This window comes from Gopherus evgoodei, chromosome 10 (assembly GCF_007399415.2).
Source record: "Gopherus evgoodei ecotype Sinaloan lineage chromosome 10, rGopEvg1_v1.p, whole genome shotgun sequence".
Classification (NCBI taxonomy): Eukaryota; Metazoa; Chordata; order Testudines; family Testudinidae; genus Gopherus; species Gopherus evgoodei.
In genome coordinates, this window is record NC_044331.1 from 50,149,090 (window position 1) to 50,162,451 (window position 13,362).

Consider the following 13,362-nt stretch of genomic DNA (forward strand, 5'->3'; position numbering starts at 1 on the left):
TGCAACATTTTGATGGTCACCTTGACCCAGTCACAGTTCCTCTGTCTCAATTTACCCATCTATAAGATGGAAATAAATGTCCACCTTGTCAGTAGTAGAAACAAGGTGTTTGAGGCTTGACTGATGTTTATGTAGAAAGATGCTTTGAGATCCTTTAATAAGAGGTGCTACTGAAGAACAAGCCAGAAATTCCAGAACTGATAGCTTGGTCATGAACAAAAAGTCAGATTAACTTGGCAGAGTGAGAGAGCCTAATTCACACACGTAACCCTTTAACGTCAGGAGCGTTTTAGCGCGAGGTACAAATGCCAACTAGCAAGAGCCATAATAGTGACAGCTACAGGCCTACCGAGGGTTTTTGCTAGCTGCTCACACTTCTGACTAGAATACAACCTTGTAGGATTTTGAACATCTATGTACAGTCCAAACTCACTAGCCCCAAGATGTTAAATCAGTATGGTGGGTCTAAGTAGCTGAGGGCCTGTCTATACTTACAGCTAAATTGGCACTGCTGCGAGTGATGCAGCAGTGTTGATTTAGTGGGTCTGGTGAAGACACGCTAAGTCGGTGGTTGAGCGCCTCCTGTTGACACAGCATGGTGTAGACACTGCTGTAAGTTGATCTAAGTAACATCGACTTCAGTTATGTAACTTACATAGCATAACTTAAGTTGACTTACAGCTTAGTGTAGATCAGCCCTTAGTTACATGAGTGGCAGATGAAGTTGTAAAAAGGCATGAGAAAAAAGGAGAAATAGGAACTGGAACAGCTAGCTGTCAAGCGTGAAGAGCTAAAGCCCTCATCACCCTCCCATTTCAATCAGAAAGAGCATGCAAGGGCAGGGTGAGGAACGGCAAGCAAGCCCCAGAAGGCAGTGATCAGTTTGCTTTTCCAGACGTCCTAGCCTGTCTCTTAGGAGCACTCTTCTGACATGACAGCAATTGAGTTAGCCATCAACACACACTACTTCTTTCCTATTTATTTTCTCTGCCTGAATTCCCAAAGTCTGAGCTGCACTGACAGCATCTGCCGGGAAGCTGCTCACACAGGTTTCAGTGATGCTTCCTCATTCTTCCCTGCCTCAAGGATTTAAATTCATGTAGTGAGAGCAGAGGCTAGGAACACTGAGGTACTACAGAATAGCTTCCATGAAGATCTTTCTGCGGTAGATGCAGAAATTCAAGCTGGAGAGAGGTCAAAGATTAGAGCGCTGTACCCTCAGTGGACAATTATTCCAGGTGGTGAGCTATTTGGCACAATTACGACAGGAATGGCAGCATCTACTACAAGATGCACAGCCCCAGACTGTGATTTACATGTGTTGGATCTTCCCCATCCCAAATATGGGGAGGGGCAACAGGGGGCTGTTCAAGTTAGGACACCAACTTAATCACACATTCCATCTGAACAGTTTGTAACTTATTTGTAGCATCCAAGGTCACTATTAACAGAAAAGATTAGAGACAAAAGTATTTCCAGTTAGGTAATTGAGTGCGTGTTTGACAGAGCTTTGGGTAAAGTTTACAAGAGTACCTAAATCTCCCTGAGTTTCACAGTGCTCAAACCACTTTGAAAATGGGACTTAGATGCTCTTGAAAATGTTGCCATCTGTGACTACTGTGCTTTTCTGTTTCCTTGTAGTCAGTTTCCCCTGTCTGTATGCACCTTTCATCCAACAGCGAAGAGAAAAAATGACATTCTACCATCACAAAAAACTGGCAGGGGGCTCAGGGGTAGATATAGGGCTACTTAAGAAGAGGTTGTTCAAGTACTGGGGGGAGCCTATAGTGAGGCTTTCAAAGATGAGAAAATGGAGGCACAGATAGGCTGGAGTGCCTTGTAGCTCTCTCACATTCAGGAGAAGAATTAGGACTAGAATGCAAATGTCCCAAGAGTCACTTGTTCTACTCACTAGGCAACACTGCCTGCAACAGCCTATTCCTAATTCTGATGAAGACTCAATTAGGGAGAAACGCACGATTGTTAACTAATGAACACTAATAGACAAAGGCAGCATTTCAGACCACAGCCTAAAGAATTTAGCCTAATGTTCTACTGGCCTATATCACTGTTACTGCATTTTAAAGCCCTTTTGGTGAGGCTCTTAATTGGTACTGCTTTCCTTCAAGCCTAGACAAACCTTTTAACCTTTTTAAAGCAGTACGTAGCCAAGTGAGTTAAATCACCTATTCCTTGTCTAAGGAGATGGCGTGGCTTTGTTGCTTGCCCTACTGTACTCCAATCATGTGTCCATGGCTCCAAGCACCACCTAGTCAGGTGGGCTTGTTTGCTTAGGCTGAAAAGGGGACTATTCTTCATCGTCCAATATTGAAATTGGCTAATCTTGGACAATGAGGTTTGAATCCTGATACGTCCAATGACTGACTTTTTCCAGAAGATCAAAGCATGTGCCCAGCTGAAGTGGCCCATAAAAATGTGTAATGTTGTTTACCAAGTCCAGTGACTCAAACGCTAATAGTGTGCAATCTGGAGTTACAGCAAAGTGTTCAAAACACATGATTCCTCCTTGTTAACGCAGACTAATCTCCTCTCACAATCCAGAGCTCAGGCTGAATGAGAAGATGTATGGTACGGGAAAGGGAATCGTCAAGGCAGATTCTCTTCCCATGCTGAGATGGCTTTCCAGTCCATGGTAATTAGGACCAAATTTCTTAAGGAAACTTTCACAGAGGTTTTGCTCTCCCCACTCCATTCATTCTCCACACCACAGTCAAGCGCAACCTCCCTGAAGAGGAGATGCTTCTCAGACCAAGCGACTGCTTGGCATTTATACCTAGGAGTCTGAGACCCGGCTCCTGGTGAATGGTAGCTTTCAGTCAGAGGAAAGGGCAGAGGTGCCAGCCTAGTGCGAAGTCTGTAGGAGCACTTTCAAGAGCCAGAAGGTGGTGCTAAGAAATTAATGCACCAAAGCCCATCCTTGCAGCAAATTCAGCCTTCTGATGCAACCAGTCCCATCCCTTTGCTTGGCTTCTTAAAGAGCAGTTTACACTAGAATGGCCTTTTTCCTGAAACATGAAGCCAGCTTCATGAGAAACAGCGGGCATAATTTATTTAAAGGGACATCATTCTGCAATGTTTTAATCTCGATACAAAGGCAGCCTGAGATCTGCACAAATATTTCAGCGAAAGCTCAGGCTACACAGTGCATTCTACACTATGAAGGACAGTAGGCACCAAATTGAAGGCAGCTGTTAAAATTTAGAATTAGTGATCACCTTATTCCTCTATATAATATGATTTCAAGAATGTCACGCCATGTGTCACTCTGAATCCTAGAGTGTGAAGTGATGGAAACAGCTACAAACATGGTTAAAAGGTATTTTTGTTTAGAATATGACCAGGTGCAATCATTACAGGGATCTGTGGTCTGTAACTGCCTAATTTCTAAGTTCTCAGCCTTTTTTTTTTTTTTTTTTACACATAACTTTACAAAGTACAGCATGGGCTTTCAGCTACTAGTATTGAGCGAAGGTTCTGTTACAAACCACATATGGAAGGATCCCTGGGCTTCCTGTCCTTAGCCTCCAAAAATTGCCCAAGTTTCCCACACAAACGCTTGTCTCGTGAGAACAATGCTATGAGGTTGCAGTGGAAATTGCATTCACATGCTGCAGAGAGGTTTTCATTTAGTATCCTTTTGCTTTTTAATAGGTCAGCTCACTTACTATTTACACTCAACCTTTAGGATCACTTAACAAGCAAGAGAGGTGCACCTGTGGAAAGGGAAGTTACAAGCTGTGCAGAATCCAGAGATTTTGAGGAAGACAGAAGTTGTACCTTGCTACATAAGCCCCCTGCTGGTTGTCAGCTCTATCTACATCCCTGCACACAGTCCTTTGTTTACACTAAAATGACCCCCTCCACCCAGATCAGCTGCAAAGTCTGAGCTAAAAATCACATTCCTCACAGACTGCTCCCAAGTGGCAAGGTACGCAGGGAAGGTCAGTGAGGCATACTTTCCATACAGATAAACACTTTCAAGCTTTAATTGGTCACTGTGGAGTGCTGGTGCAGGCATTGTTGGATGTGTGCAAACACCAGCAGTTCCAGACTCTGCCATTCAAAGGAAACATCCAACGCTCTTGTATAGGGGAGGGAGGGAAGCTACCGCCTAAGAAAATGCTCCATTTGGGACTGAAAGTCAGCTCTCCCAATTCAGTTTCAATAAGAGGCTACCCCTCCAAGCCACCTTGTCACATCACAAGTCACTCTAACAGACAGCAGTGCTGAGGACAGGCCTATTTACAGGAATGAAGTGGTTATCCAATGCAGCCATCTTGCATTATTTATTTTGATTTCTAGTGGTATAACTAGGGTGATCATATTTCCCAAAGGGAAAAATGGGACACCACATGGGTCTGAGCTGCTCAACCATGCCCTGTCTCCCCCCCTCCTTTCCCCCCATCATTGTTCACTCAAGCCCTGCCTGCCCCTTGTGCAGGGCTGGAATCGCTGCTCAGTCGAGCCCTGCTTCCCCTGCCCAAGCTCTGCCTTCCCCTCCCAGAGGCTGGCACTGCCACTTGCCCCCGCACTCCACTTTTTTGACAGAAGTGGGCATTTGTCCCATTTGCTCTTGCCAACTGATCACCAGTTAGCAAGAGCAAATGGGACAAATGCCCACTTTTGCCAAAAAAGTCGGGATGGCTGTGACAGGGCTTAAAAAAGGGACTGTCCTGGTCAAAACGGGACATATGGTTACCCTAGGTTTAACTCCATTCCAGTTGTCCAGTTTTGACATGGTAAGAGGTTGCTTACCACTGCAAGCCCGCTTCTTCAGCCTTTTGTTTCTCACTCACTTTTGTACTTGTATTGTAGTAGTGCCTAGAGGCCCCAGTTGTGGACCAGGACCCCCTTGCACTAGACACTGTACATGGACCTAGAGATGTCCCTGCTCCAAACAACTCTGTGACACCCCCATTTGTGCATATGCTGATCAGAAGGGCAGGGACAGGACATCGGAAGGGAAACACGAGATGCTGGATGGTTCTGTTGGGCATTAACTTGCTTCCCATTAGTCTGGAGAACTTTGATGGTGAACAGGCCCAGTCCAGCATAGCAATGCTGGTAGTGCTTACCTGAGCACCTCTGGAGTAGGATCTGAAAATGGTGCAGAACCTTCCCTGGCCAGATGTGTCCCTGAAACAGAAAATCCAACAAATTGAGAAGAGTTAGACAGACAAGCCTGGAGAACCCCCTACTGACATTGCTGATGGGAAACTGAAGTACGAACCAATCCATCAGTGAGTCACACTTGATCTCTTTGTATGTGCATAGTATCTGGCTGCTCAGCAAGATGCTTTTACATGATTTTGGAAAGTTTTTCCTCCCCAGTAGGTGACCACCTTTGGGATATACCAGGAAGTCCCCTGCTGCAGTCATCATCCTTCCTGTGGAGCAGTACTCATAGACTCATAGGTCAGAAGGGACCAATCTGATCATCTAGTCTGACCTCCTGCACAAGGCAGGCCACAGAACCCCACCCATCCAACTCTATTTGCACCTTCTCAGCACTACTCTATGATTAGGGCTGCCCATTTGTCACAGCATTTTTTAAATCAAAAATTACAAAGCAGTCATGGTAAATTTAGTAAAAATCATGGATTTGAGGATTTTTAAAATAGAAAATGTTGTGATTGTAAGGATGGGTAGCAGCAAAGGGGCTGAAGAGCAAGCCCATTCTGCACTCACCCTGCAGGAGCGGCTTATTACTCTGAGCATAGTGACTTGGCACACAGGGTCACAGCACTGCTCAGGTTTGGCCTGGCTGCCCCCTCATCATGAAAATGGGCCAAACATGAGCGGTGCTGTGATCCTGCACACCAGGTCACCATACACAGAGTGAGGAGCCAGGCCCAGCCCTGTGGGACAGAAGCAATCGCTGCAGGGTGAGTCACAGAGACAACGACAAGTCATGGACAAAACAGGAAAATCAGCATATCCATAAAAAACCCGCAGCCCTCTCCATGATGAGCCAAGAGGCAAACCGAGTCACTATTCAAAAGGGCAAGGCATCTTCTCTTTAATTTTGCTCAGCTCCGAGCGAGACTGGGCTAGGAATCCCTTCTCTGGCAATGGTGCAGACCTAGCCTACCTTCTTAATATTTTTATTTGAACTTTTTTTTTTTTTTTTTTTAAAGGGGGGGCAATGAGTGTCCTCCTTGAGCTCATCAGTTCAGAAGCCCTTACTAAAGGGAAGCTGTATTAGGGACCCTTTTTGGCTGTAGGAGAGACCTTTACACCCAATCCTCCTTGGCCAACATGTGTGCAGACACGTCACAGCACACCATCCTTGGGAACAGCGCATAGCAGTACAGCATGTTCTGCAGCACACAGGCACGATAGGGGGCATTACAGACACTAAACACCTCAACTCTTTATTTGTCATTCTTTTAAGTTAATGTCAAGTTTTAAATAAACAGAATTTCAATGAGTATATGTGGACATCTGGGAGATTATGCTGGAGCACAGCACGGTGATCTAAGCAGTGTCTACTGAAGTGCAATTCGAGGTCAAGCTAAACAGACAGTGCACTGGGATGTCTTCTGCGCCTGCTGTGTCCATTCGATACTGATCTAGGAGGTGCACGTCAACAAGCAATGTGAAATCACCCTGGATCAAGTTTCCCAGAGACTCAATTTCAGACTCTCATTAGCTGCATGGTAGAGTCAGATGTGCTTTAAGTTTCAACACAGCACTGCACTCAGATTAAGCTTTGAAATGTCACATTATGGAACCTGGGCATCACTGTGACAGCTCAGTGTAGATCTCTGCTTAATGGGCAGCTATGGTCAAAACAAACAAACAAACAAAATATTAGATTACATAAGGAGTAGGATGGTGATTAATACTGAGACTATTATAATGCCGTTATATAAATCAAAAGGTGTGGCCTCATCTGGATAGTGCATATGGTACTGCTCATTGCATCTACAAAAAAGATATTTCAGGATTAGAGGGGTTCAGAGAAGGGCAACGAAAAAGACAAAAGGCCTAGGAAAATTCTCCTAGGAAGAATTACTGACAAGACTAGGACTGCTACCTTTGAAAGAAGATGAGTAAGAGGGGAAACGATAGATAGGGATTGCTATCCATATAAGCAGCAAAGGAAGATTGAGAACATCTGTTCTCCCTGTCACATAACAGCAGCAGGACAGTCAATCAAATGAAAAGGAATTCAAAGTCAGTAGAAGGAAACATCTTTTCACACATCTAATTCAACTATAGAACTCTGACATGGCTACACTGGCACTTTACAGCGCTGCAACTTTCATGCTCAGGGGTGTGAAAAAAACATCCCCCCGAGTGCTGCAAGATACAGCGCTGTAAAGCCTCAGTGTAATCAGTGCTGCAGCGCTGGGAGAGCTCCCAGCGCTGCAAGCTGCACCCGTAAGGGATGTGGTTTACGTGCAGCGCTGGGAGAGCTCTCTCCCAGCGCTGGCGCTCCGACTACACTCACACTTTGAAGCGCTGCCGCGGCAGCACTTTGAAATTTCAAGTGTAGCCATACCCTCAGTGCAACAGGATGTGGAGTCCAAGAACGTAACAGGATTCAAACAGAGATGAAACATTTACAGGAACAACAAATATCCAGTGTTTTCATAATGGTACACAGTTTGTGGAAGGGATATTAAAACCTCATATTCCAGGGCTTAAGTCAATCTCTATTAGATCAGGGTGAGACCTATATGGGGGGCAGATTCCCCTCACCTTCCTGCCTCAGGTCTTACACATTCCTCTGAAGCACCTGGTGCAGACCCCGATGCAAGATAGTAGACTAGATGGACCACAAATCTGATCCAGTCTTGCAATTCCTATCTACTTACCGAGGACACTTCATGCAAATATTGTACTCCATTCTCATTATCCTCTTCTACAGACTCATGTTCTTGCAGTATGCCCTGTTCCCAAGAAACTGAATGCAGTCTATGCCCTTTTAGTTTTGGGGTCTGTTCCTTGCTCATCATAGGGCTCACCCTCACTCCAACTCTTAACCTAAAGGGTGGAAGCCAGGGCCCAACAAAATCCAGGGCCAGCTCTCTGGAAACAGATGTGGAGCCCCACAACCAGGCTTCTTTCCTTCATGTAGTTCTTTCCCTGTGTGATCTGGGAAGGCAGGCATTGTAGCTGAAAAAGGATTTTTTTTTTTTCTTTTTTAAAGTGCAGGAAGGTTGTGTGGGAATTGGGTGACACGCTGGAGGAGCAGCAAATGGGACTGCACTGGGAATAAAAGATGGTGGTCTTGTTGCTGGGACTGGGTGTGCAGATGGTGTGGGCTGACTATAGTTGTACAGTGTGGGAATCCAGCTAACAAAATGTGTTGGTTATGTATTCCAAATTTTCATGGGCCACACACTGAAAAGAGGATATGTATTAATGCTGCCATGTGAGTTACTATGACGAAGAGGGACATTAATTGCACCAAAGCAGCTTAGGTAAACTGTGCCTGGAGATTAGGTATGTCACCTTTATAGTGCACTGAAATCTTGTGAACTAAAGGTGCAAAGCTCTCAACAGGACCATAGCAAAGCACTAAATTATATTGGCAACATTTCAGCTCTCTCTTTGGGTGTGCTACTTACTAAACAGGAAACGGTTTGGTCATCACCAGGTTATTCTAATGAAAAGAACGAGGAGTCCAGTGGCCCTTGAAGAATTCCATATGGATTTCAACAATTTCCACCCCACCATCAACCTCAGCTTGGACCAGTCCACACAAGAGATCCACTTCCTGGACACTATAGAGCAAATAAGTGATGGTCACACAAACAGCACCCTATACTGGAAACCAACTGACCGCTATACTTACCTACATACCTCCAGCTTCCATCCAGGACACATCACATGATCCATCATCTACAGCCAAGCCCTAAAATACTACTGAATTTGCTCCAATCCCTCAGACGGAGACGAACACCTACAATATCTTCATCAAGCATTCTTATAACTACAACACTCACCTGGGGAAGTGAGGAAACAGATTGATAGAGAGAGATGGGTACCCAGAAGTCACCTGTTGGCCATCACTTACAGCCTCCAGCTAAAACCTCTCCAGCACATCATCGACGATCTACAACCTACCCTGGAAAACAATCCCTCACTCTCAGACCTTGGGAGGCAGGTCAGTCCTCGCTTACAGACAGCACAACCTGAAGCAAATACTCACCAGCAACTACACACCACACCACAGAAACATTAACCCAGGAACCAATCCCTGTAACAAACCCCATTGCCTACTCTGTCCCCATATCTACTGTAGCGACACCATCAGAGGACCCGACCACATGAGCTACACCATCAGGGGCTCATTCACCTGCACATCTACTAATGTGATATATGCCATCATGTGCCAGAAATGCCCCTCTGCCATGTACATTGGCCAAACCAGACAGTCTCTACGTAAAAGAATAAATGGACTCAAATCAGACATCAGGAATGGTAACATACAAAAGCCAGTAGGAGAACACTTCAATCTCCCTGGACATTCAATAACAGATTTATAAGTAGCCATCCTTCAACAAAAAAAACTTCAAAACCAGACTTCAAAGAGAAACTGCAGAGCTACAATTCATTTGCAAATTTAACACCATTAATTTGGGCTTGAATAGGGACTGGGAGTGGCTGGCTCACTACAAAAGCCATTTTCCCTCTCTTGGTATTGACACCTCCTCATCAATTATTGGGAATGGACCACATACACCCTGACTGAATTCGCATTGTCAGCTCTGGTTCTCCACTTGTGAGGTAACTCCCTTCTCTTCATGTGTCAGTATATTTATGCCTGCATCTGTAATTTTCACTCCATGCATCTGAAGAAATGGGGTTTTTTACCCACAAAAGCTTATGCCCAAATAAATATGTTAGTCTTTAAGGTGCCACTGGACTCCTCGTTGTTTTTGTGGATACAGACTAACACGGCTACCCCTCGGATACTAATGAAAAGGGGAATGAGCAATAGGCTTGCATTTCTTATAGCATTACAAGTGAATTGAAGCATGCTTTCAAAAGCTATCTATATTCTCTCTCCAGTCACGCAGAGACTTGACCATGTTTGGAGACACTGGGCCTGCTGCCAAGATAGCTTAGAAACGTAAACTCACCAGAGTTCCAACTTGACCCTTCTGCCATCCAGCAAGATAGTGGTGGTCTTGTAGTCAATTCCTGCAAAAAAACCAACAAAAGCTGAACAAACACTGAGCAGGTCTTTAGAGACACAAACATGCAATCTACTTTCCCCAGCTGCTGACAGTTCTGCAAACCTCTAAACCATAGAAGATGCTGCTTCATCCCAATATACTATCAAGTACATATGGAGTGCTTGGAAGTAGAAGAGTGATCATTAAAGTAGCTCCACTGGAAAGCATTTTGCTTTGATGCAAGAATTACCCTTCCCTCAACCATGTTTAACCTTTTTCATCATATGCAGGTGTGACGAGTTGAATCACAGAAACCTCCTTGGAAGCTGCCATCTGATGGGCCAAGACTACTTCTGTCCCTGCTTTCCTGCCATCAGCTTAGGACTTCAGTGCCCTGCCTGATTTGAGCCAGACTTGCTAGCCTGCTGTAAACTCAGTCCCAGGGTCTGAATTTCTTGCCCCAAAGCTGCAGATTTAACTGAAAGCAGCTTACAAAAGTGTTCCTGTCTTTAACACTCAAATGCCCAACTCCCAATGGGGTCTAAACCCAAATAAATCTGTTTTACCCTGTATAAAGCTTATACAAGGTAAACGCATAAATTGTTCGCCCTCTATAACACTGATAGAGAGAGATGCACAGCTGTTTGCCTGCCCAGGTATTAATACATACTCTAGGTTAATTAACAAGTAAAAAGTGATTTTATTAAATACAGAAAGTAGGATTTAAGTGGTTCCAAGTAGTAACAGGTAGAACAAAGTGAATTACCAATACAATAAAACATGCAAATCTAAACCTAATACAGTAATATAACTGAATACAGCTAAAAATCTCACCCTTAGAGATGTTTCAACAAGTTTCTTTCACAGACTGGACACCTTTCCAGTCTGGGCACAATCCACTCCCCTGGAACAGCTCTTGTTCAAGCTCAGGTGGTAGCTAGGGGATTTCTCATGATGGCTGCCCCTTTGTTCTGTTCCACCCATTTATATATCTTTTGCATAAGGAGGAAATCCTTTGTCCCTCTGGGTTACCACCCCTCCTTACTGAAAAAGCACCAGGTTAAAGATGGATTCCAGTTCAGGTGACATAATCAAGCCTTCATTCCTCCCAGCCTGACTCACAGGAAGGCTTGCCTGCAAACAGAGCCATGCACAGTCAATTGTCCTGGTTGATGGGAGCCATCAAGATTACAAACCACCATTAAATTGCCCACACTTTGCATAATAACAATAAGACCTCAGAGTTATATTTCATATTTCTAGTTTCAGATACAACAGTGATACATTTATACAAATAGGATGAACACCCTCAGTAGACTGTAAGCTTTGTAATGATCCCTTACAAGAGACCTTTTGCATGAAGCATATTTCGGTTACATTTACTCATTAGCAAATTTTTATAAAATCATATAGACTGCAAAGTCACACCAGGGCCTTTGCTAACTGGCGCTTTACAGCGCTGCAACTTTCTTGCTCAGGGGTGTGAAAAAACACTCCCCTGAGTGCAGCAAGTTACAGTGCTGTAAAGCACCAGTGTAAACAGTGCCCTAGCGCTGGGAGCGCGGCTCCCAGTGCTGTAAGCTAATCCGCACAGGGAGGTGGAGTACCTGCAGTGCTGGGAGAGCTCTCTCCCAGTGCTGGCGCCGAGACCACACTCGCACTTCAAAGCATTGCTGCGGGAGCGCTCCCACAGCAGCACTGTACAGCTGCAAGTGTAGCCATACCCCAGGTCTTCCAGTCTTCAAGAAAAAACTGAAGATCCTGGTTACATGGAATTTATTGACTTAGGGTATGTCTACATCTACAATTTTGCAGTGCTGGTTGTTACAGCTGTATTAGTACAGCTGTATAGGGCCAGTGCTGCAGAGTGGCCACACTTACAGCAACCAGCGCTGCAAGTGGTGTTAGATGTGGCCACGCTGCAGCGCTGTTGCACACCGCGGGGAAGGAGACCTGCTTGGAGGGGGGGTCGGGGAACACCAGAGCAAACCGCGGGGCTGGATACCTGCTTGGAGGGGGGGGGTCGGGGAACGCCAGAGCACACCGCGGGGATACCTGCTTATTCCACGGAGGTCAACAAAAACGCTGGTGAGTGTCTACACCTGATGACCAGCGCTGGATCCTCTACACCCGAGGCTCGACCGGGTGTACGGCCAGCGCTGCAAACAGGGAGTTGCAGCGCTGGTAATGCCCTGCAGGTGTGTACACATCCTAAGTTGCAGCACTGTAACCCCCTCACCAGCGCTGCAACTTTGTAGTGTAGACAAGGCCTTATACCACTACCCTGAATGGCAGTGCTGAGTATTAAGTTCAAGCTTTTACGCTGATTAACTGGTGAGTTGGCAACTTTACATCAAAGGAGTTTTTAATTTATTTAGCCTGAGAACCAAGAATCTTCCTTTCAGTGAAAGGACATCACCTCCTGGAACTTCCACTAAGTGTAACTATGATCTAAATTTGATGCTGAGAGGTTCACCATGGAGACTGATTCCATGTTCAAAAAGATGAGACTGAAACATGCAACAAAATTGAATACTCTTAGAAAAACTACTATAGCAAATATACTTATAAGAATAATGAGTTCTTATCTCACTAAAAAGTAAGTCAGACTTAGGGTATGGCTACATTTGGAATTTCGGAGCGCTGCCGCGGCAGCGCTTTGAAGTGTGAGTGTAGTCAGAGCAGCAGCGCTGGGAGAGAGCTCTCCCAGCGCTGCATGTAAACCACATCCCTTACGGGTGTAGCGTGCAGCGCTGGGAGCCGCACTCCCAGCGCTGCTGCCCTGATTACACTGACGCTTTACAGCGCTGTATCTTGCAGCGCTCAGGGGGGTGTTTTTTCACACCCCAGTTGCAGCGCTGTAAAGTGTGAGTGTAGCCAAGCCCTTTGTGACAAAGGCACTCTCTCAAATTTCACTGCATTATAAGAACAGTTCCTCCTCCCTTATCACCTATATATATGTCAAGATAAGGAGACTGCAACAGGATTGCACAGCATTACATCAAAATCAGTTTGAGAACCATGCTCCAAACCACAAGGAGCAAGTCCAAAAACAACTCCTTCTAAATTTGCTGACAAGTCAGAAACGTATTGCAGCACCTCACAGCTTCTTTGTTTCTGCAGAAAGGATGGTTGTAGGAGAGTCATATCATGTCTTGTAAATGTCAGAGGAAAATGTCAGGGACTAGTGGATTGTGTTTCTTTTTCA

The 13,362-nt window shown here is 45.1% G+C and overlaps 1 protein-coding gene across 2 annotated transcripts in view; it reads right to left on the minus strand.

Annotated features, from left to right (window-relative positions):
• The window catches only part of RAB40C (RAB40C, member RAS oncogene family), a 61,252-nt gene that overhangs the window by 14,058 nt on the left and 33,832 nt on the right, over positions 1-13,362 (minus strand). For both annotated transcript variants that reach the window (XM_030577757.1, XM_030577756.1), the window contains exons 3-4: positions 10,119-10,179; positions 5,097-5,157 (exon numbers count right to left, since the gene is read on the minus strand). In XM_030577757.1, the coding sequence (XP_030433617.1) occupies positions 5,097-5,157; positions 10,119-10,179 (122 nt within the window). The remainder of the gene's footprint in view (positions 1-5,096; positions 5,158-10,118; positions 10,180-13,362) is intronic.